This window comes from Sebastes umbrosus, chromosome 17, assembly GCF_015220745.1.
Source record: "Sebastes umbrosus isolate fSebUmb1 chromosome 17, fSebUmb1.pri, whole genome shotgun sequence".
NCBI classification, from domain to species: Eukaryota; Metazoa; Chordata; class Actinopteri; order Perciformes; family Sebastidae; genus Sebastes; species Sebastes umbrosus.
Window position 1 is genome coordinate 18,237,988 of NC_051285.1, and position 19,473 is coordinate 18,257,460.

At 40.9% G+C, this 19,473-nt stretch overlaps 4 protein-coding genes across 12 annotated transcripts; 2 read left to right on the forward strand and 2 right to left on the reverse strand.

The window, feature by feature from the left end:
* Positions 1–82: 82 nt before the first annotated feature.
* Positions 83–1,947, reverse strand: mia (MIA SH3 domain containing). The gene is made up of 4 exons (XM_037747636.1): positions 1,498–1,947; positions 1,180–1,313; positions 951–1,061; positions 83–868 (listed from the first exon to the last, which is right to left on the reverse strand). The coding sequence occupies exons 1-4, from the start codon at positions 1,745–1,747 to the stop codon at positions 845–847; spliced, it is 519 nt and encodes a 172-aa protein (XP_037603564.1). The 5' UTR covers positions 1,748–1,947; the 3' UTR covers positions 83–844.
* A 103-nt stretch (positions 1,948–2,050) lies between these two features.
* Positions 2,051–9,080, forward strand: bicdl2 (BICD family like cargo adaptor 2). 2 transcript variants are annotated; one of them, XM_037747634.1, is made up of 10 exons: positions 2,051–2,140; positions 2,837–3,294; positions 5,172–5,408; positions 5,623–5,739; positions 6,756–6,902; positions 7,090–7,236; positions 7,443–7,517; positions 8,317–8,399; positions 8,499–8,613; positions 8,717–9,080. In XM_037747634.1, exons 2-10 carry the CDS (start codon positions 3,052–3,054, stop codon positions 8,876–8,878), a joined length of 1,326 nt encoding a protein of 441 aa, XP_037603562.1. In that variant the 5' UTR covers positions 2,051–2,140; positions 2,837–3,051; the 3' UTR covers positions 8,879–9,080. The 2 variants fall into 2 exon arrangements, with proteins under 2 accessions (XP_037603562.1, XP_037603563.1); XM_037747635.1 differs by having other exon boundaries at positions 5,193–5,408.
* Positions 9,081–9,994: 914 nt separating this feature from the next.
* si:dkey-71l1.1 (uncharacterized protein LOC569883 homolog) lies at positions 9,995–13,813 on the reverse strand. Of its 7 annotated transcripts, none has more exons than XR_005203914.1 (11): positions 13,642–13,813; positions 12,731–12,930; positions 12,529–12,596; positions 12,323–12,415; positions 12,110–12,211; positions 11,881–11,986; positions 11,656–11,778; positions 11,470–11,546; positions 11,283–11,385; positions 10,949–11,085; positions 9,995–10,300 (listed from the first exon to the last, which is right to left on the reverse strand). XR_005203914.1 is itself a non-coding variant. In XM_037749029.1 (10 exons), exons 2-10 carry the CDS (start codon positions 12,912–12,914, stop codon positions 11,060–11,062), a joined length of 882 nt encoding a protein of 293 aa, XP_037604957.1. In that variant the 5' UTR covers positions 12,915–12,930; positions 13,642–13,813; the 3' UTR covers positions 9,995–11,059. The 7 variants fall into 7 exon arrangements, 2 of the variants coding, with proteins under 2 accessions (XP_037604957.1, XP_037604956.1); XR_005203913.1 differs by having other exon boundaries at positions 9,995–10,840; XR_005203912.1 differs by having other exon boundaries at positions 10,949–11,182; positions 13,642–13,812.
* A 142-nt stretch (positions 13,814–13,955) lies between these two features.
* fdxacb1 (ferredoxin-fold anticodon binding domain containing 1) lies at positions 13,956–18,558 on the forward strand. 2 transcript variants are annotated; one of them, XM_037749027.1, is made up of 6 exons: positions 13,956–14,074; positions 14,386–14,548; positions 14,629–14,785; positions 16,461–16,664; positions 16,828–16,986; positions 17,082–18,558. In XM_037749027.1, exons 2-6 carry the CDS (start codon positions 14,527–14,529, stop codon positions 18,325–18,327), a joined length of 1,788 nt encoding a protein of 595 aa, XP_037604955.1. In that variant the 5' UTR covers positions 13,956–14,074; positions 14,386–14,526; the 3' UTR covers positions 18,328–18,558. The 2 variants fall into 2 exon arrangements, with proteins under 2 accessions (XP_037604955.1, XP_037604954.1); XM_037749026.1 differs by lacking the exon at positions 13,956–14,074 and having other exon boundaries at positions 14,081–14,548.
* Positions 18,559–19,473: the final 915 nt, after the last annotated feature.

A 19,473-nucleotide genomic window follows, 5' to 3' on the forward strand; every position in this document is an offset into this window, starting at 1 on the left:
GGTGGAGCAACATGGCGTACTCCGTGAAGAGGACCTGCTCCCTATGTAGATATGAAGGGCTCATTCTAAGCTAACGAAAACACGATTCTTAGTTTCAGGTGATTATACACAAATGAATACATAGTTATGAATATTATATTCCATTTTTGCTAATAGATCCCCCCTAAATCCTACACACTTTAAAACAATAACCGTCTCATATCACATATTATGCATAGAGGTTTTTATTTGTTTTGTCAGGTATAGACTTTCGTAATAATAATCGTTCTTTCAAAAATAAGTCCAGGTGCCTTATTTCAGTGTCATTCTTTAAAGTCCATCTTCTGAAAAGTTTTTTGATTTGTAGTATATTGCTTTACTACAAAAGTCTGCTTCATTGTTCAATGTTTTCAATGCACCACAAATTAAAAGATCAGCTTCTTTTGTGTCACACAATCATCAAGAAAAAGTTATACAAATTGCGTGAATCAGAAAAAAGACATGCTCAATTCATCTTTGTCTCTTTTTAAAACACAACTAACTTTTTTCAATTTGACAAATACTTTTAACATCTGCAAAACATATATAAACAGCAAGATGGAGTATTACAGAGAATAAAACAGACAAGTAAAATATAGAGAGTTGAGCAGCAACAGTCCTTTCTTCAGCGCTTGGAAACCTTAATTATGAAATCTAATTGCAATCTAGAATCATACGTTGTTGTGCAGAGCCGGTAATATCTTCTAAGGTGCAGATTGTGGATAAGAAAACCTACATATTGTCAATAATGTGTGTAAGATCATATGTGAGTTATCTTGTAATGTAGTTGACAAGAATGTTGTTCTCTTTATCGGAAAAGGCAACATCAGTTACAGTAGAAGTCCCATTTCTGGAAATAAGAAGAGAGGGAGAATTAGGAGAAAGCATCACATGATGCACACATGTATGTGGATGTGTGTGTGTTCACCTACAGTAGACTTGACCTCGGTGCTGGCTGGCATGAGAGGATGAGTCTCCTCCACGACACTGCTGGGGAAGTGGCCGATGCGAGCCTCCTGCTGTCCGTAATAGGAGTCTTGTACCTGCAAACAGATGATAAAGTTATTGACAACAAAGAGTGTGAGTGCTGCACATGGATACAAAACGTCCTCATCACTTCCAACATAGATACACAAGGTTAAGAGCTGCGTCAAAGCTTACACTGCCGGCCCAGAAGAGGTTCCCTCTGTCCTTCAGCATTGCGTACACATAGATGAGCTGTCCCTGTCTGATGGGGATGAATCTGCAGTCTCCAGGGTAGTAGTCCTGCAGTGCACGAGCTATCAAGATAGGATCTGTGCAGAAATATAGAGGGAGACTGAGGCATCATATTGAGGACTCTTGCAGTTTGTAATATTTGACATATTTCTATGCAAGTTAAAAAGTTCTGCATTGGTATTATCATTTCAATTAAAAGTTCTATAACATGGTCACAACATAACACAGCAGCAAAAAGCAGTGGGGGAGTGTGCTACTTACGGCTGCATTCGGAATCAGCGCAGAGTTTCTTGTCAGAGAGTTTAGGCATCTGCCTTCCAGCTTCAGAGGTTGGCAGCAAAAGCCACACTGAGAGAGAAAGCCAGAGTTTGTAAGGCATGTCTGTGTGTAAGTGAACGCACCTTATGATCCAAAGGCCTTGTTTTACGCTCGGCTTTTTATCTGTATGCCGTCTCTTGAGAAGGAGGTGCAGTGATGGCAGTCCCCTTTTTCTACTCTCCCTACCCCTCATACATGAACACACACACACAGAGCTCCTTTCAACTCTTTAGCAGGTAAACAGGATGGGGGATAAGGAGGAGGGCCAGATTAGACAGACCCCTGCTTGTTTTCCTGACCTTCCCCTCTCTCCATCTCTCAACCCGTGTCACCCCCACTCAATCAGCAGTGTACCAACACATTCCTCAGAGGTAATCTGTGTTTTCCTCTACCTTGTTCAGCCACTAGATGTCACAGCATTTGCTCTCTTTACCTCTCTGACTCAGGAGGTGGAGCCGCTGGCTGTATTTACATATGTTTCCACTGCCAAGGAAACCAGCTGAGCCTCTCCTGTGCAAACACACACACATACTCACCAAACAGGAAGACTATACCTGTTTGGTGTGAGTTGGCTGGGAACTGTCAGGTAAGACAGACTTTCATTTTTCTTCTTTCGAAGCCAAAGGGTTCATAGAGGTTCTGATAGTTCTCATAATGAAAACAGATGATATTAAAAGTAGAAATTTCTTCATTATTTTAGCTTTTAAATTCATTTAAACAGGATGACAGCATGGTTTCATGGTAGTGAAATGTATTGACAGGTGAGATGGCAGAGTTTGACGTCAAAGACAGAAATGTCAGGGGAGACTTAAGAGCAACGATATTGTGACCAAAATTTTGGTTTTATAGACAGAACGTATATATATGATCCTGCACTGACTGGAAATCACAATATGTGTAGCAGTGTCTTTTCAAGCTTTATTTGGGGGGGGAGACAACACAACAGCAAGACTTTCAAGACTAAGATTTGATTACTTTAGAGACTGTTCTAGGAACATTCAAGACTTTGTTGTAATGATAGGAAATAGTGGAGCTCAATACCTTTGGAATTTAGGGAGGGGAGCCGAACAAAGATAATAGTGGAGCTGGTATTTCGGTCAGAGTAACAAAAGCACCTGTTTGACAAAAGACCTCCTTAAAGGCCATGTGAGATTATATTACTAGAAAACAACCAGTGTGATACTCACACAAGTTGTCATACTTGTCCTGAATTCCACAGTTCCAGCCAATAAATCTGTTTATAGTGGTTTTCTGTGCTATTGATTGACTCTCTTGCCCATAGAGTTACCTGTGAAGAAGAAGATTGAATGATAACAGCATTAGGACCATTGGCACCACAGTGGAGAACAAGTTTGGCAGAGACATACCTGGAATACAAAATTAAAACTCATCAACCCACTCCAGACCAGATCATCAAGCAACAGAAAAGGATTCTACCGAAAGAAAGTTCAAGAGCTGGGATGATGCTGTCTAACTGACTCCTACAAGCTATCAACAATGTTCACCAACAATAAAAAGAGCCTCCCGTCCCACAGCCTGGAGGACTCCTTCTTCCCTCTCTCCCCATCCTCCTCAGTCTCACTCTCCTTTGCTCTCCCCTCGTCCACGTCTCCTGGCAGCAGTGACAGCGGAGGAGGGATAGAGACGGATCTGATACTGGCTGCAGAGCTAGGACAGGCTTTGCTGGAGAAGAACGAGGAGCTGGCAGCCTCTCTGGAGCAGAGGGAGAAGGAGCTGGAGGTAAGGATGAACAGTGTTTCTTGTGACTATGTAAACTTTCTAACACTAAGAAATATAATGAGGTGGGAATAAAAGGAACACTAACAACTTCTTACCAACAAGCAAATGACATGTGAGTGATTCTAGCCTGTAGGGCAAATCATTATAAGTAGTAGTCCGTATCTAAGAATGATCAAGGTTCAATTTGTTCCACCTTAGATAATGGAAATCACAGTTCTCCCACCACAATCAACAAAAATGTAGGATTTAAAAACCTATTTAAAAGAAGAAGGTATAAAAATAGCATAAAATATATTCCAAAAGTGATACATTTAAAAAAAAAAAAAAATAAAAAAAATAATGATGAGGGAATAAAAAAATGGATTTACTGCTGATGTCAAATTTTGACATACTTGTCCCACACTTTTGTGTCTTTACAATTAGACAAACAATTAGATAGATGACTGCAATAAAGAATGAAAATAGCACAAAAAAAGGTCATGGATGGATAAATTAATTTAGATATTATTATTGTTATTATTAATTATAAAAAATGGTAGCAGCAATGGTAGTATTTTTATTGCCGTTTTAAACGCTGGATTCCTGGAAGTATTTTTTCTTACCACAGTGGCTCAGGGTTTGATCCGACCTGCGGCCCATTGCTACACGTTATCCCCCCTCTTTGTTCCTCTTTCATAACTATCACTGTCACTATCAAATGAAGGCAAATACCAAAACATTATCTTAAAAAAAGAGGTATGAATGTATCCCTGAACAGAACAGGCCCTTTCCACTGAAGACATGTTGACATGTCGCAGAAGGAAAAGCTCAGGTGTAAATAAAGAATAATGATGGCTGCATTCCATTTAGCTGCTTCAGTTTCCGGGTCCTGGCAGAACTAACTGGGACACTTAAATACAACAGAGCCATTGTTATTATAAGTAACACCTGTGTTTGCCTACAAGTCAAATTGTCTGCTGTGAAAAAGGCCTATTCTGTTTTTCAAGAACTAGCGTCACTGAATCTAATCTTGTTGACTCCAAACACTTGCTGCCTGAAAAACAGACACATTTGTTTTAATTTCACTTCACATTTAAAGGAACATTGTGTACAATTTCAGGGGATTATTGGCAGAAATGGAATATAATATTCAGAACTACGTTTTCTTTAATGTATAATCACCTGAAACTAAGAATCATTGTGTTTCGTTAGCTTAGAATGAGCCCTTCATATCTACAGAGGGAGCAGGTCCTCTTCACGGAGTCCGCCATGTTGCTGCACCATGTTTCTACAGTCGCCCAGAACGGGGTAGTATCTAGTAGGGAACCTGCAAGTTGGGGAAAACTCTCGCAAGATGGTTAAGGTTAGGCATCGATCTTGAATAGTTAAGGTTAGGATAGGTCGTCGGGCAGCAAGTCTCGCAAGAGTTTTTGCAAGTTTTTGCAGATCTCAGATCAGATTTCACAATTTGCGGGATACCTTCTAGACACGACCCCAGAACGGACAAACCAAACACTGGCTGTAGAGAGAGCCTTTCACGTTTTTACGTTACCTGAAGGCCACCGTAGTTCTCTGACACACTTGTAAAACTGTGGTAATGTGAGACACAGAGTGCAAAACCGTGGTACCACCAGCCGCCGTCGGACTTCCATTGCACTTAAAGTAGTGTTATTATGTGAGGATGGCCTCTGAGCGAGGCGAACAGCGTTAACACGGTTTTGCACTCTGTCTTAGAAAGGGAGGTGTGAGTGCAGGGGTACTCAGTTAGTTGCAATCTGCAACCACACTGCTAGATTTCGCCAAATCCTACACACTGCCCTTTGAAGTAACAAGAATACAGACACGTAAATTATCCATGTATTTCAATATCTGATATTTTCATGTTACCCTGAAGACAGTTAATGTGTTTAATGTTTCAGGCTTTACAGCAGGAGAAGCATGTTCTGCACAGGAAGCTGGACATGAATGAACTGGCGTCCGGGCAGAGAGAGGCAGAGCTGACTGCAGATTTAACTGCTTTGAGGGCCGAGCTGGAGCAACATCGCAGCCAAGGGCGCGACCGACGGAAGGATGAGAGCGAAAAGCTGACTCAGTTAGCCAATCACAACCAACGCTTGGTGGAGCAGCTAGCAGAGGTTGGTATATACTAGCAGTGAACCACCTTAACCCTGTCTTGAGAAGCTGTTAGCCCACAAAAGAACATCACAAGTATGTTATGCTAAATAGCATGTTGGAATAGTCTGCATAAGTGTGATGTCACGTCACAGTCATGCAGACGGGAGCAATGCAGACTAGCAGGTTTATGGCGTCCCGTCTTTCACTCAACTTTTCCATCTTCCACCCACTCAGGCTGTAACGCTGGAACACTCCTTGAGGACCGAGCTTCGTTCCCTCAGAGAAGAGATGGACGAATCATCTTTCAGCCGAAATATCAACTTCACACAATTAGGGAACATTCAAGCGGAGGTATAACCGACCAGTCACTTCTTAATGTTTTACACAAGCAAAGCAATGCCAAAGTAACTGGAGCAATTTTAGTGTGACAGTCATGAACACAGTATGCTATCTTCAATGCTGCAGGATAGTCAGTCATACACAAAAAGCATTACATTTCAAACAAGGCCAAATAACGTGAAATTATAATTTAATGTGAAAGTAAGGAGAGCTGTTTCTAAAGGTGCTATTGATAACATACAGCCACTAGATGTCACATTCTTCCTCCCCCGTTCCATCGCATTCATTTCACAACAAGTCGTTGCCAGGCACTTATCGTCAATCTGACGACCCAGCGATACCACCTGATACCAACGTTGTTTTACTATTGGCTCACAAGCCTTGTTAGAAGTGGGAACCAAACGTCTTCCACAAAACAAAACAAAAAAATAATTTTGGAGCCGCCAAAATATTAAATCATAATATTTTTGTTTTTAGAAAAAGCCATATTCGTCTACATAAAAATGTTATCAACACTACCTTTAAGTCTTGTGGGGAAAGTCCATGCAGTCTCAAGTCCTTGATGGCAAGTCCAAGTCCTGTCTGTATGCTGACCATTAAATGATATGGCATGTGTTTGCAGTGTTCTATATAGATGAAACCAAGTCCTTTCAAAGAATTATGCCTCATAATTAAATGTCCAAGGCCTGCGTGTCATTGTTTTGGCATGTTACCCAGTCAAAACTTGAGACTCAAAACTTTTCTGTTTTGAAGTCTCAAGTTAGTCTCATTGAAGTCAAGTTGAAATCAAATTTTGAGTTCTGTTTTGGTCTGTTTGCGTCTGACTCGAGTAAGTCTCAAGACTATAGCCTTATCGCTAAGCACCAATGGAGATATTAGCAGAATAAACGCACAGAGATTTAACTGACTTGGGGGCCTAAGTATCCATATCTCAAAGCACCAAAATCAAGTTATAAGTCTTTCTAATTACTAAAATGTACTTCTTTCATTTCATTGTTTACTCAGTACTTTCTCTTCTTCCCGTACAGAACAGAGTTTTGCTGGAGCGACGGTCCCACATGGAGGCACAACTAAAAGCCTCACAGGAGGACAGCGTCAGACTCCGCACAGAGAGAGACAGACTGAGAGACAGACTGTCGGAACTACAGATAAAACTGAGAGAGAAAGAAGCAGAGGTGAGGATCAATGACTGACTGGTATTAAAGATTAACTGTATATAGTTGAAAGATGAAGCCAGGGGGAGAATCATGTGCTGCAGGAGATATTTACTCTTTCATTAATACAAGTCATGAAAGTGACTGAGCTCTTGATCTGTGTATGTTTGTGCCCATCTCTCACCATGTGTGTTTGTTTGTTCTACAGATAGAGCAGGAGCAGGGAGTGGTGTTTGAGCTGCGAACGGTGAATCGCTCTCTACAGCAAAAAGCTCTGAACCTGGGAGAAGACAGCCTTCTGGACAGCACACAAACACAACCTTTGTCTCTGCACAGTGAAATTCAGCAATCACAGGTACACACACACACACTCAAAACACAGAGTAACTGCACCGACTTCCTTCTTTTGATAGTTTAAGACTGATACCAACCGGTCTCCAAAATCCCCAACCTCTTTGTACCGAAATTTGCATCTACAGAACAAACACCTGGTACAGTAATCATCGTTCTGATCTGACTGACATTTCTATTTGTTGTGTTGTTGTGTACATCTCTAACCAGGCTAAAGAGGCTCTTCTAGCTCACTCCACAGTCCTGCAAGCAAGAGATGAAGAGATACAAGCGCTCAAAGAGGAGGTCTGTTGAACTGTATACAAACACACATACACTTTCAAAAACACAATTTAACTTGATGATTGACCTGAGAAGATGAAATGTTGCTGGTTTCCATTTTAATGGATTAGGAATGTCTTAAATGGGAGGAAATCCTTGCTACTATAGCAATAGATTTGTCTAGAGTACAAGCAAAGGAGTGTGATTAGTTGTTTAAATCATTAAAAAAGGTATACTCAACTTTTCAGTGAAGTAGGAGACCTTTTTATGTCCATACTTGAAATTAATATTTACATAATAATATATTCTGGATGTTTTTTGTGGGAAAACATTCCTAAAGGGGATTTTTAAAGGGGACATATTATAAACTCACTTTTTCAGTGGTTGTGCACATACATTTGGGGATCTGGAGTGCCTACCAACCCACAAACTGTGAAATAAGACAACCCTATCAGTTTTTTAGGACTGCCTAGATCAGAAAACATGTGATTCAACAAGCCATTCAGATTTGGCTCCCCTTCCTATAGGTCACATGCAGGCTCATTAGAATATATCGGCCACAGCTTAAGAACTACCTTTGCAAAGGTGCACCACATTTTTCTCTCAAGGTATATTCAGAGATACAGTATAAGAGAAATCATATGTTTTTGAACATTAAAGCATGTAAAAATGTTCTAGTATGAACCTGTAAATGAGCATGATATGTCTCCTTTAAAATGTATAGTGATGATGGAAACCTGAGTATTTAAAATAAAAACGAAAGAAAAAATATTGTAATTACGATAATTACAATATGTTTGCATTTCAATGTCACACTTTGCAGCTGCAATCTCAAAAAGAAGAGCTGGAGTCTTTGAGGCAGGAAATTGAGCCATTTAGAAGCCCTCCTGGACAGCCAAGCTACAGGTAATGCTACACAACAACATATTTGTCTATCTGAATTATTCTCATTTCATTTGAGCCCACAGCGATATATGTTTTGCTAATCATCATATCAATGTGCAGTTTCTTAGAGAGTGAATTGGCCACAGTGCGTCAGGAGAAAGAATCACTAACTCAGCAGCTTCTCAACACCATCAAACACAAGGTGGTGCTGTCTCAAGAGCTGGAGGCCTGGCAGGTGAGTTTGTGTAGAGGGATAGAAAATTCTAAATTATGTCTTTCGGCAACACGTTTAAAATAGTTTACAAGCAGAATATTGTTTTGCCATCATCCTGTTGCAGGAGGACATGCGGTTGGTGATCAATCAGCAGGTGCGGCAAAGGGAGGAGGACAGACAGAAGGAGCGAGAGAAAAACAACGCAGTGGGACTTCAAAGGAGCAAGTCTTTGAGACTGAAGGGAGAAGGAGGGAAGGGATTCTTCTCCTTTTTCAAAGACAAATAACAGAGAGAAGTAGCCGGAGTTTAAATGGACCTTTATCTTTGCCACTGTGAGCTCCTGCAGCAAGATAATGTACACTGTAATGTGTATATCAGCGTCAACAAGTGAAATGTTTACAGACCTACGATATTTATATATATATATATATATGTACAGAATGTCAGTCAGAATTTACTATTTTATATTAAAAATGTAAAGCCATCAATGTGTCTCTATTGGATGGTTTATAATCTGTTGTTTGTTTGTCACCACGGTATCTTAAAGCTGCATTTTATTTATTTTCTTGGTCTTTCTGACTGAGTTCAGACAGAATGCAAAGAAAATTTTAGAGGCGGTGCATTCACTTGCATACAATATCAATAGAAAGACATGATTAGACGCAAAAGTTTGCATGAATTCCGGGACTTTATGAAACCGTTTCATAAATGCTCAGAGGGGAGAGGAATAAGGAGTAAGACTGGAAGAAAGCAACAGAAAGTTAGTTAAATAACAGAGAGGTCTGAGTTCAGTCAGAGGCTAAGCTGAACACAAACACAATGGTGTGTCCATTGCTAGCTAGCTAGCTAGCACACTGGCTGTTTGCAGCAAAAACACACAAACTGTCCAGCGGTCAAAGGCAAAAATTTGCTGTCCGAGTACACCTTGTGGAACAGCAACCCAAGGTGAACACAAAACAGACACATTAGGGCTTCATAAAGTTGTTATGTCGAACATATTAGCAACTATTTAAACATCCAGCAGACATGGAGAAACATTAACATTAATTTGGAGTCTCTGGTGCTTCCGGACACACAATAAATATCCTAAATTCATTCTACTTTTAGCTTTGTTTTGGTCTTTAACAATTCCTGAGAAAAATATATGGCTCTTTAGTTTGCTAGATGATAAACTATGTATGTAGAACCAAAACAAAGAGCTAAAGGAGGCTAAAAAGCACCTTGGTGCTGAGGGTGCGTTCAGAGCTAGGTGGTAATTTTCCATTGGTTTGTCACGATGAGTGACCACCCTCATATTACATGTAGACATTTCATATCATTAAATTGATAAGTGGAGCTTTAAAACACAATGTTGCTATATCTACAAGTGCAATGTATTAATGCGGAAGAAGAAAAAACATGATAGAAATAACATCTTTAATAAATTAAGTCCAAAAAGACAGTCGCTCCCTAAATGTATAAATAATACATATGCAACTTAAACAGGACTGGAAATGCCCTGAAGCAGCGTGAGTAGTGCAGGTTGCATACAGGTCAGTGTTTCCACATGCCTTTATCTGTATACATACAGTACAGTCCTGGCTCAGCAGAGTCAGTGCATAGCCACTCTCACATCCCTTCACTGGAGGTTAGTATGTATGGAGCAGCACCTTTTCTCTTACACTCAGCAGGCTGTTGGTTCATGTGTGGTATCTCACAGTTTTATATGCTGGCAAAAAAAAGATGTGCACACAATCACTTACTCATACACACAGTTTTAAGGATCACACTGGCGTTTTAGCACGATTTTACCCATATTAATTTTCTGCCGACCACTTTGTTTTTAGATTGATCCTCTAGGCATTAGGGATAATAAAAAAAAAAACAGTAAGCCAATATAGAGATTGAAAAAAGAATAAGGTGAATTTGATCATTTGTATTACCTATCCTAAATAGGTTTCTTGTTTCTACAAATTGATTTCTTTCTTTAGAAAATGGTCAGCAGAAAGGTCAGGTATACAAGGTTTATAGTTAATGGGCTAAAACATGAAAAACACAATTATCTTTCCATATAATCTATATACATTACATTTCTTTATGACTACCTACAGTATAAAACCTTAAGTTATATTCCGTTTACAGTACAGTATGCCTCTCATCCTTTCTGTTTCCGTTGTCAAGAAGGTGATGTGCAGTTTGGTTTCAGGGGGAAAGCAACACATCTCCAGTCACAGTTGTTGAGCATCTTGAAATGTTCAACCATTTTTTCCTGTTAAATCCAATCAGAACACATCACCTCCATTTTGAGAGGTAGGTTTCAAGCCCAGAGTTTTGAGCTTCAATGCCCAAACAATCCACGATACTCAGGTGGTTTTACCTTGGAAGATGGGGTCATTATGAAGCCTCTGAAACAGGTCTCTGGATGGATGTCCTGACAGCAAGCTGGAACTCCGGCAGGGGTTAGGGGAGGGTTATCCTACGTTGATGCCTAGGCCCACTTGCAGCTTGTCCCCTCTGTGATTTACAAAGGCACCCATAATCAGGGTGGCAGGGAGCGGGGTCAGACGCTTCTCCAACACGCCTCCTATTATGCACCGACTGTTTATCATACCTGGATACACACACATATAAAAGATCTCATATACTGAATGCTTTCTTCATAATTTTCATTCAGCATGACATTGGACTCAAAGTTGCAGAAAGAAATTTACCTCGAAAGACCATGTTGGCTTCTGGGAGTTCCATCTGGTACCCAAATGAGGTTGTGGTCTCCTGCGTCCTGGTACTGGCTTCAAACTCCACACCGACTTGGATCTGGTGAACACAAACATATGCACATTTTCAATATGCACCAAAAGTAAATGGTGTGTTCATACAGTACGGTGGCATTTGCCGTACCTGTTTATTGGCTCTGTGATAGTAGCTAGCATGGGCACCTCCTTTCCCAGCATTCAGCGTTGCCACCCAGTTAGGTCCTACATGGATAGAGACAAAAAAGACGAAACGCCGCTGCAAAATCACGCAAAACAGATCAGGAAGCTCAATCAAATCTGGTGTTTAAAGCAGATTAGCAATGAAACGCACTCGAGTACTGTCCAGCCAGAGTAAGAATTCCTCCTTCCTCTGCTCGGCCCCGATGGTAGACCAGCTCCCCTCCTAAAACCAGCCCAGAAGACACACTCTGCAGGAAGTGTGCCACGAGGATAACTGTCCAAGAGAAACACACACAGATACATAATAGATATATCACAATAATGTATTTTGTTGCTAAATTGACAGTTGTATAAAATTCCACCAGTCATTTCTCACCTGATTCTCTGAGGACGTCTGGATTGGCTACTGTCACAGCAGCAGTGAAGTCGTTCCCTCTGTACTCAGTTTCAAACTGCCACGTTACAAACTGGGACTGCTGGGTCTAAAACACAATCAGCAGTTCAAATATTAAGTCGTTTGCAGCAAACAGCATTCATTTTGTGTAATGTAAAGTGACAGTGTCTGAACATGGGATGGGATAGATGGACAGATATTAGGATGTCACCTGGAACACTGTTCTGGCTCGTACGCGCTCAGTGAGATGCAGCAGAGCGTGAGCGTTCAGACTGCCTGAAGAGTCCATCTCACCGATTAATGCTGGAGCGTCCTAAAAATGTAAGGAAGGAGCAAGATGCAACCGGTCAACGTTCTATACACCTAAGCACATTAATGATAACGTAGTGGTGACATATTTATTATGTGATGACTTGTGCTTGACCTTGTCCTTGTTGAAATCATCCGACTGCAGATGCTCCACATGGAATCGATAGTATGAAGGACTAACAGCACTGAGGTGGAGAGTATGACTGACCTGGAAGCCAACACATACATCATGTTAATGATAAGGCATTATGACATTTTCAGATGTAAGAGCCTTATTATCTTTACAACAAATTGTTGGAATGTGAATTAATGTGGGTGGACCTTGAAGAAGCTGCTCAGAGTTTTATTGAGGATCATCTTTACTCCCTCAATCTGTTGAGGAAACACATCTGGGGAGATAGGGAGAAAAACAGTCAGATCAAAAACATTACTACTTGTCTGTATGTAGGGCCTGCTGTGTGGTCGGCACCTCTTTATTACCATTGTGTGACCTACACAGTTCTTACTTTTTAGCCAGACGTACCTTTGCAGCTCCTGTGGAGAGAGTGAAAGCTGCCTGGGTTGGGTAGGCGGCCATCTCTCCTCTCCCAGCGTGGCGGACTGTCCCAGTGAGCAGGATGTGCGTCCCAGCGAGAAGGAGGTGGGTCCGTGGAGAAAGGCCAGTTCTGATGGCCCGGACCAGAAGACAAAGCCAGAACGCTGCCCATGTGGGCGCAACAATTCCTACAATACACAAAGAGAAAAAGGACAGATTTATATGCTCTTTTCACAGCACCCAATTTGACATGGCATTGCAGGGTAAACCCAGGTATAATTAATAACATTAATTATGGCCCTGGTAATGTGCATGCTGGCTGACTGGAAAGGCAGTGACACACTAAATCGAATAGGACCATAATTAATTTGATCAATTACACCTGTGTTTACCCTGCTATGACATGTCAAAATGACTGCTGTGAAAAGGGCCAATTATGATGCTATTACCATTTATTTGTATCACCTGCATCCTGTATCTGCACTATTTAAAGTCAGACTCTGTCCTATATGAAGAGGCAGAGCATAAACCATGCCCTGATAATATAAAGAAAACCCATTTCCCTTACAAAATGGAGCATTTAAATATAAATATATAATAAGGTCCGTTACTGTACAAACACCTACACTCAGAGAGTTACAGAATAAGTTACTGACATCAAAGATGCAAACAAAATTAAGAATACAAACGTATATTGTTAAATGTATCACTCTGGTTCTTTAAACTAGTTGATATTCGATTTAAAACTTGAGCTCCAAGAATGATTACGACTATGTGCATCATGCAAGGCTGGCTGATGTGTTCATAGGCAGGTGCAGCAGCATTTCCGTTAGCTAGCATGACCTTAGCTTCAGCAAAAACACTCATATCTGTGCGCCACTTATTGTGTTACCACCTACTTCCGCTGTTATCAAGAGACGTTAAAATCCGGAGCGGAACTGAGAATTGCACATTAGAAACAATGTCAGGTAGAATTTCCCATAGATAAACTACTATATACGAGAAGGTAAGTGATGCTGAGATCAACTGATGCTGCCTCCTCCAGATGTGATGCGCCACCCTGCAAATATGTCCCCCTGGAAACACGACGGGGATTATGTGGTGTGAGAAATTACGCCTTTACATTTACATGTATAAAACCAGCAACTTCGTAGTAATATTATTAAAATAACAACTATACATTTTCATCACCTAACTTTGACTTAAAATACGTTCGTTTTCCTGTTGTGGGGCTTTGAGTGCTCGGGGAATCGGTGCAACGTTCCTGGAGTTTTGTTTCCTGTCGGACTATTGTATCTGCGACACAGCGTTTAAGACTGTTGGCTGCTACAGGTGAGATATTATTCAGCTTTCATGTACTGCAGCGCCGGGCAGCAGGAGGAGGTCAACGGATTTAATCTGCAGTACAGTCCATATTATTTCAGTTTAGTTAGCCGAGCACGTTTTAGACACAAGATACGGACTTTACCTACTAAAATATGCAATTACTACGATTATATTAAAGCGTGAAGAAGACTGAAGGTGGTCATTGGCTTCTACGCGCCTCTCTCCCTTTCTGCACTCCCCTTCAAGGAACTGAGTTTTTGTTAAAGGTTTTGGTCTGTCCCCCATTTACCATTGGAGTGAACATGTCTCCTTCGCAGTCCATATTGCTGGTGGGAGAAGGGAACTTCTCATTTTCTGCCTCTGTGAGCCAGTTATACTCCGAGACAGAGACCAGCATAACGGCCACTTGCCAGCAGCATCAGGAGGAGGCACTGCGGCATGAAGGCGCAGCCGATAACATGAAGATCATCAAGGACTCAGGTACGGATTGTACTTTTTATATTTGCACAAAGTTGCATTTTGTGGCCATTTTTTGTACACTTGTTTTTTGTGTTAATCAGGTGGAGTGGTGCTTTTCGAGGTGGACTGCACTAAACTGGCTGAATGCGGGTCCCTTCAGGGCCGTGTATTTGACCGTGTGGTGTTTAACTTTCCTCACTGCGGGAGAAAGAGTGGGGTTAAAAAGAACAGAGAACTTCTCAAGAACTTCTTCCTCAGGTATAACTGCATCTTACATTAGGATTCAATCCATTCACAGCATTTAGCATCCAACATCTAAATATTTTACACAATGTCAGCTGGTGTAAATAGAATTATAACATTACCCATTCAAGTTGAAATAGATTAACCAAAAAAAAAGTTTGGACCTTGAAAGATATTTTTGTCAAAGAATTATACAGTGTTTAGTTTGTGTCCAAACCATTAATTTAAAAACAAATTACTGTGGTGCAGTTGGGTATTGTTACTTTTCTCCCTCCCAAATGTATGACACTTCGTAAAACTGGTTTTGCAATGTTTAGCTCAATAACTACAAACTATGAATAGGGATGCACCGATACTGATACAGATATTGGATATCGGGCGATACTGACTCAAATAGCTGGATCGGGTATCAGGGACCTTTGGGGCTAATCTATTAAATTCAATTCTATGTTTATATACTCTGTACATTATAGACTGGAATTTTAATTCCTATTTAAGTTTTGACCAATTTGTTGCTGCATTAAAAAAAAGTTTACACTTGATTTGTATTTCCTGTTAGTTTTGAAGATGTTTTTGCCAAGTTGCTAGTGTATGATTTATTATTTCAATAATAAATAACAATTTACAAAAGTTATATTTATGTATTTATTTGTTACATTTTGTTTGACAAAGTTTGAAAGCAATGTTTAAGTCAAGCCTGATGTTGCCTTACACATAAAATAATGATCCCAGTCACTTCCAAACAGTGAGGCATACAGCCTATTAATTAACCACTGGTATCGGATTGGTACTCGGTTGTGGCCGATACCCAAATCCCAGGTATCGTTATCGGTATCGGTATCGGTATCGGGACTGAAAAAGTCGGATCAGTGCATCCCTAATTATGAATAGATCTAGAACATTCCTGAGTTTTGTTTCTTTATACTGACTGGAATTTGTCTGTAGCACCAAGTATTGACAACTGTCGACAGCTGGCGTCCAATGCTTATTCTTTGATCAGACACAGTGCCTGAATTAGACCAAAAAGGTGGCAGTACCCTAATTCAGCATTTGCATGACATGATCATCATATATTTATATTTATCTTGGTAATATATCCCACTTCAAATGTATTTTTGTATGCATTTCATTACATATATTAGGCCTACATACAACATACATTTCCACAATTTGTATATAAATGTATATTTGGTTAATACATATTTTTTATGTAGCTATTAATACAATAAAAAATTGTATACACATATAATATTTATTATGCTACAATAAAACCAACTGAAAATATGATATATGGGTCTAGGTATGGCCTACAGATTAAATTAGATAATGAGAAGGAATACTAAAGGCATTCTCAGTGCTGATTCCTCAGAATGAAGCTAGTTGTGTTTACGCAGACACGCAGTTACGCAGATGTTTAGGGGCGCACCTAAACTTGCCAGGAGGTGGAGGGTATGCAATAAGAAGTAAGGGTATTCAGGGTGAGTACCTGCCCATTTCAGGCACTGATCAGACAGTTCCTGATTTAAATCATATTTGTCTGTTTGATTAATTTATTTAAGTTATCTCATGGCTGCTTGTGGACATCATTTTCACCCAGCTGTGATTGTGTACATACTTTTATGAACTGAAGAAGTTTCCAACACTGTCTCCCATGATGACATACTGAATACTTGTTTTTCTGTGCCTCCAGTTGTGTTCAGGTGTTGTCTGAAGACGGGGAGGTTCATGTTTCCTTGTGCAACGGACAGGGCGGGACGCCAGCGGACCACCCGAAGCGAGAGTGGCACAACAGCTGGCAGGTGGCTGCCATGGCAGCAGAGGCACACCTAATCCTCAGTGATGTCTGTCCTTTTGAAAGTGAGAAATACCAGAGCTACAAGTGCACCGGATACAGGTAAGGAGTAAAGGTGAGTGTTACAGTATGTAAATATAGAAACAGCCCGTTGTGTGTGTGTGTGTGTGTGTGTGTGTGTGTGTGTGTGTGTGTGCGCGCGCGTGCGTGTGTGTGTGAGATGTGAATTTGCATACTGATGCTCTCTAATGTTGCTGATGTACAGGAGTCAGGATAAGGGCTTCCATGTGGAGAAAGGTTTGCTCCACGTGTTTACTCGCAGCCTCCCCTACGCCCCTAATCAGATACTTACAGTTGAGGAGGCAGTTGAAGGGGACAGAGTCCAGTACAACATACCAGCTGAGCTCAGTGATTACATATTCAGGTACAGTAACGCAGACACTCTGCTGTTTGAGTAATAGCCACCAACACACAAAAAAAAAGTTATGTAACCACACACTGTCTCTTCTCTTTCATCAGGGGATTTCTTTGCTCAGGTTCTGTCCACCCTGTCAGGCTGGTGCAGGATTTTCTTCTCAAAGGACTGGCAGATAAGTGGTCTATCTCCATGACAACAGAGACCATTCCCTTCCTCCTCACGGCCAAACAGCTGCAGGCGTGCTGCCGTGACGTCGACAGCACACACTGCTACTGGATCCACCCGCTTCAGAAAGACTCTGATGCCTCTACAGACAGAGATGAGTTGACCATTTTGGACAGTCGGGGACATGCAGACACGCGAGACACTCTGTCGGCCACGTATGTTACCTCAGATAAAGTGGACAAGGTGAGGAGCAAAGGAGCTGAGAGCTTAAGAGCATGCTCTCTTGATGTAGATCCTGAAGGGGAAAGTGTTTTTTATTATATGCTGCGTCCATCGCTACTCCCTCAGATGGAAGAGCTCCTAACTGGAAGAGATGAACTAGAAGAGTTGATGAACAATGCGGGGAGTCACGGGGAGAATGAGGAAAACAATAAAAGTGTTGAAGTTGAAGGACATGAGGAGGAGGAGCCCTGTGGAGGCTGCAATGGCGTCACCAGCTTGTTATTTGGCATTAGTGGCCTGGTGTTCAGGAACGTGTCCGTCAACCTCTGGGCTCTGCCTGCCTTTCACCAGCTCCTCCTCAGAGGTGTTTTCCCTCCACAATGTGAGCCAATGAAATTGCTCAGACAACAGCTGGAAACGCTGCTTGCACCCTATGGGGTTTCCCTAATCACAGAACAGGGGGGTCTGCGTCTGATGGCACAGCCCCAGGGTTTGATTGGTAGGGTGTTGGCAAGTGACAACAGTGGCGATGTCAGTGTCACTGTGTCCCTAAATTTGGACCTCCTCGCCGTGCTCCTGTTCTCGCTCCCAGACTGGCGGCTGCTGTGGTCACACGACCCACGCTTTTTACAGCACTTTGCACTCTGTCCATCGCCGGGGGAACCTTTCCACCCGTTCTCCCTGTTCCCTGAGCACTTCAGCTTCGACATCAGCTTCTGGACGGGGCCGACGTGGGAGGAGAGGAAGTTCCGCGCCGTGATCCGAGAGGCCGGTCACGGGACCGTGGAGCAGGTTAAACTCATAGACATGTTCTCACATCCTGACCTGAGCCAGACCAGTTACTGCTACAGACTCATCTACCACTCACACACACATGCTCTGTCACACACTCAAGCCCTCCAGTTTCACAAAGACCTGGAAACCTTGCTCACCTCTCGGCTGCAAACCACCATCAGGTAGCAACACTTGAATCTCTAGAAGGATCAGAGATTTAACATTTAACCTTTTTTTAGAGACAGTATGATTACATGTTACTGCTAAGCAAATTTATAATCTGCAAAACTGTAGTTGAACAGTGTTTACAGTAGTTGAGGCATTGCGTGCTATAGTATGTCTTTGAGCTGTGATTGGAATTATGCGTATCTGTGTCTGTTTTAATTATCATACAATAAAAATGTTATTTAACATAAAGGTTTGGTCTATCTAGAATCATAGTAAAATAATAAAAGTCACATGTACTGCATGTTGTAACAAAGTATAAAAGCAAGTATTTTGCAGTAAAACAGCCCTGAAATCAATCATTTCTGTTGTACAAGCAAAGCCAGTTTATTTCTCTGCAGTGGTAGAAAAAGTACTACTTTACTTGAGTAAAAGTAACAATAACACTGTGTAAAAATACTCTGTAACAAGTTAAAGTCCTTACATTCCCTACATACAAGCAAAATGTTGAAGTTTCAAAAGTAAAAAGTACTCACTATGCAAAATGGCCCCTTTCAGAATGTTAAATAATGAACATATGATGATACATGTGTTTTTTTATGTTATGCACACAAGATATTATCATGTTAAAAAGTTACAAAAATATTTTTTTCAGGACTTCAGGAGTTCTCCTGTTAGTTTTGTTGAGGGGAAATTTATAACTTTATCATTCTTATAAGTACATGATGACCTTATGTAAATCCCAGCCCTATGGTCTAATCAGCAGCATAACTGAAAACACCTGTGAGGGTATGTGAGGCCTTTAATCTATAACAATGTATCATAATTAATAAATATATCATATGTTTTGTATATAAAATCAAAGTAACTATAGCAGTTAAATAAACGTGGTGAATTAAAAAGTACAGTATTTCCCTCTGAAATGTAGAGTAGAAGTAAAAAGTATCTTAAATTGGGAATATTTAAGTACAAGGACCTTAAAATTGTACTGAAGTAGTAGAGTACTTGAGTAAATGTACTTTTGTTTATTTTCCACAACTCTTCCTCTGATGTTATGCATGAGCCTTCTGGGTAACTAGGAGTCCATCATTTCCTGGAAAGATCTTTGAAGGTTTATTATAGGAAAAATAGTTATGAGTAGGGCTGTGTATTGGCAAGAATCTGGCG

Excerpts from the sequence above, each read along its gene's own strand:
- bicdl2 (XM_037747634.1), top strand. The coding sequence starts at position 3,052 with ATGTTCACCAACAATAAAAAGAGCCTCCCGTCCCACAGCCTGGAGGAC. Across the intron at positions 5,409-5,622 it reads TGGTGGAGCAGCTAGCAGAG|GCTGTAACGCTGGAACACTC; the intron begins GTTGGTATATAC and ends CCACCCACTCAG. Across the intron at positions 8,400-8,498 it reads CCTGGACAGCCAAGCTACAG|TTTCTTAGAGAGTGAATTGG; the intron begins GTAATGCTACAC and ends ATCAATGTGCAG.
- fdxacb1 (XM_037749026.1), top strand. The coding sequence starts at position 14,371 with ATGTCTCCTTCGCAGTCCATATTGCTGGTGGGAGAAGGGAACTTCTCA. Across the intron at positions 16,665-16,827 it reads TACAAGTGCACCGGATACAG|GAGTCAGGATAAGGGCTTCC; the intron begins GTAAGGAGTAAA and ends GCTGATGTACAG. Across the intron at positions 16,987-17,081 it reads CTCAGTGATTACATATTCAG|GGGATTTCTTTGCTCAGGTT; the intron begins GTACAGTAACGC and ends CTCTTTCATCAG.
- mia (XM_037747636.1), bottom strand. The coding sequence starts at position 1,747 with ATGAGGGGTAGGGAGAGTAGAAAAAGGGGACTGCCATCACTGCACCTC. Across the intron at positions 1,062-1,179 it reads ACCTCTTCTGGGCCGGCAGT|GTACAAGACTCCTATTACGG; the intron begins GTAAGCTTTGAC and ends ATCTGTTTGCAG. Across the intron at positions 869-950 it reads GCACCGAGGTCAAGTCTACT|AAATGGGACTTCTACTGTAA; the intron begins GTAGGTGAACAC and ends TCTTATTTCCAG.
- si:dkey-71l1.1 (XM_037749028.1), bottom strand. The coding sequence starts at position 12,914 with ATGGGCAGCGTTCTGGCTTTGTCTTCTGGTCCGGGCCATCAGAACTGG. Across the intron at positions 12,416-12,528 it reads CTCTGAGCAGCTTCTTCAAG|GTCAGTCATACTCTCCACCT; the intron begins GTCCACCCACAT and ends GTTGGCTTCCAG. Across the intron at positions 11,987-12,109 it reads GAGCCAGAACAGTGTTCCAG|ACCCAGCAGTCCCAGTTTGT; the intron begins GTGACATCCTAA and ends ATTGTGTTTTAG.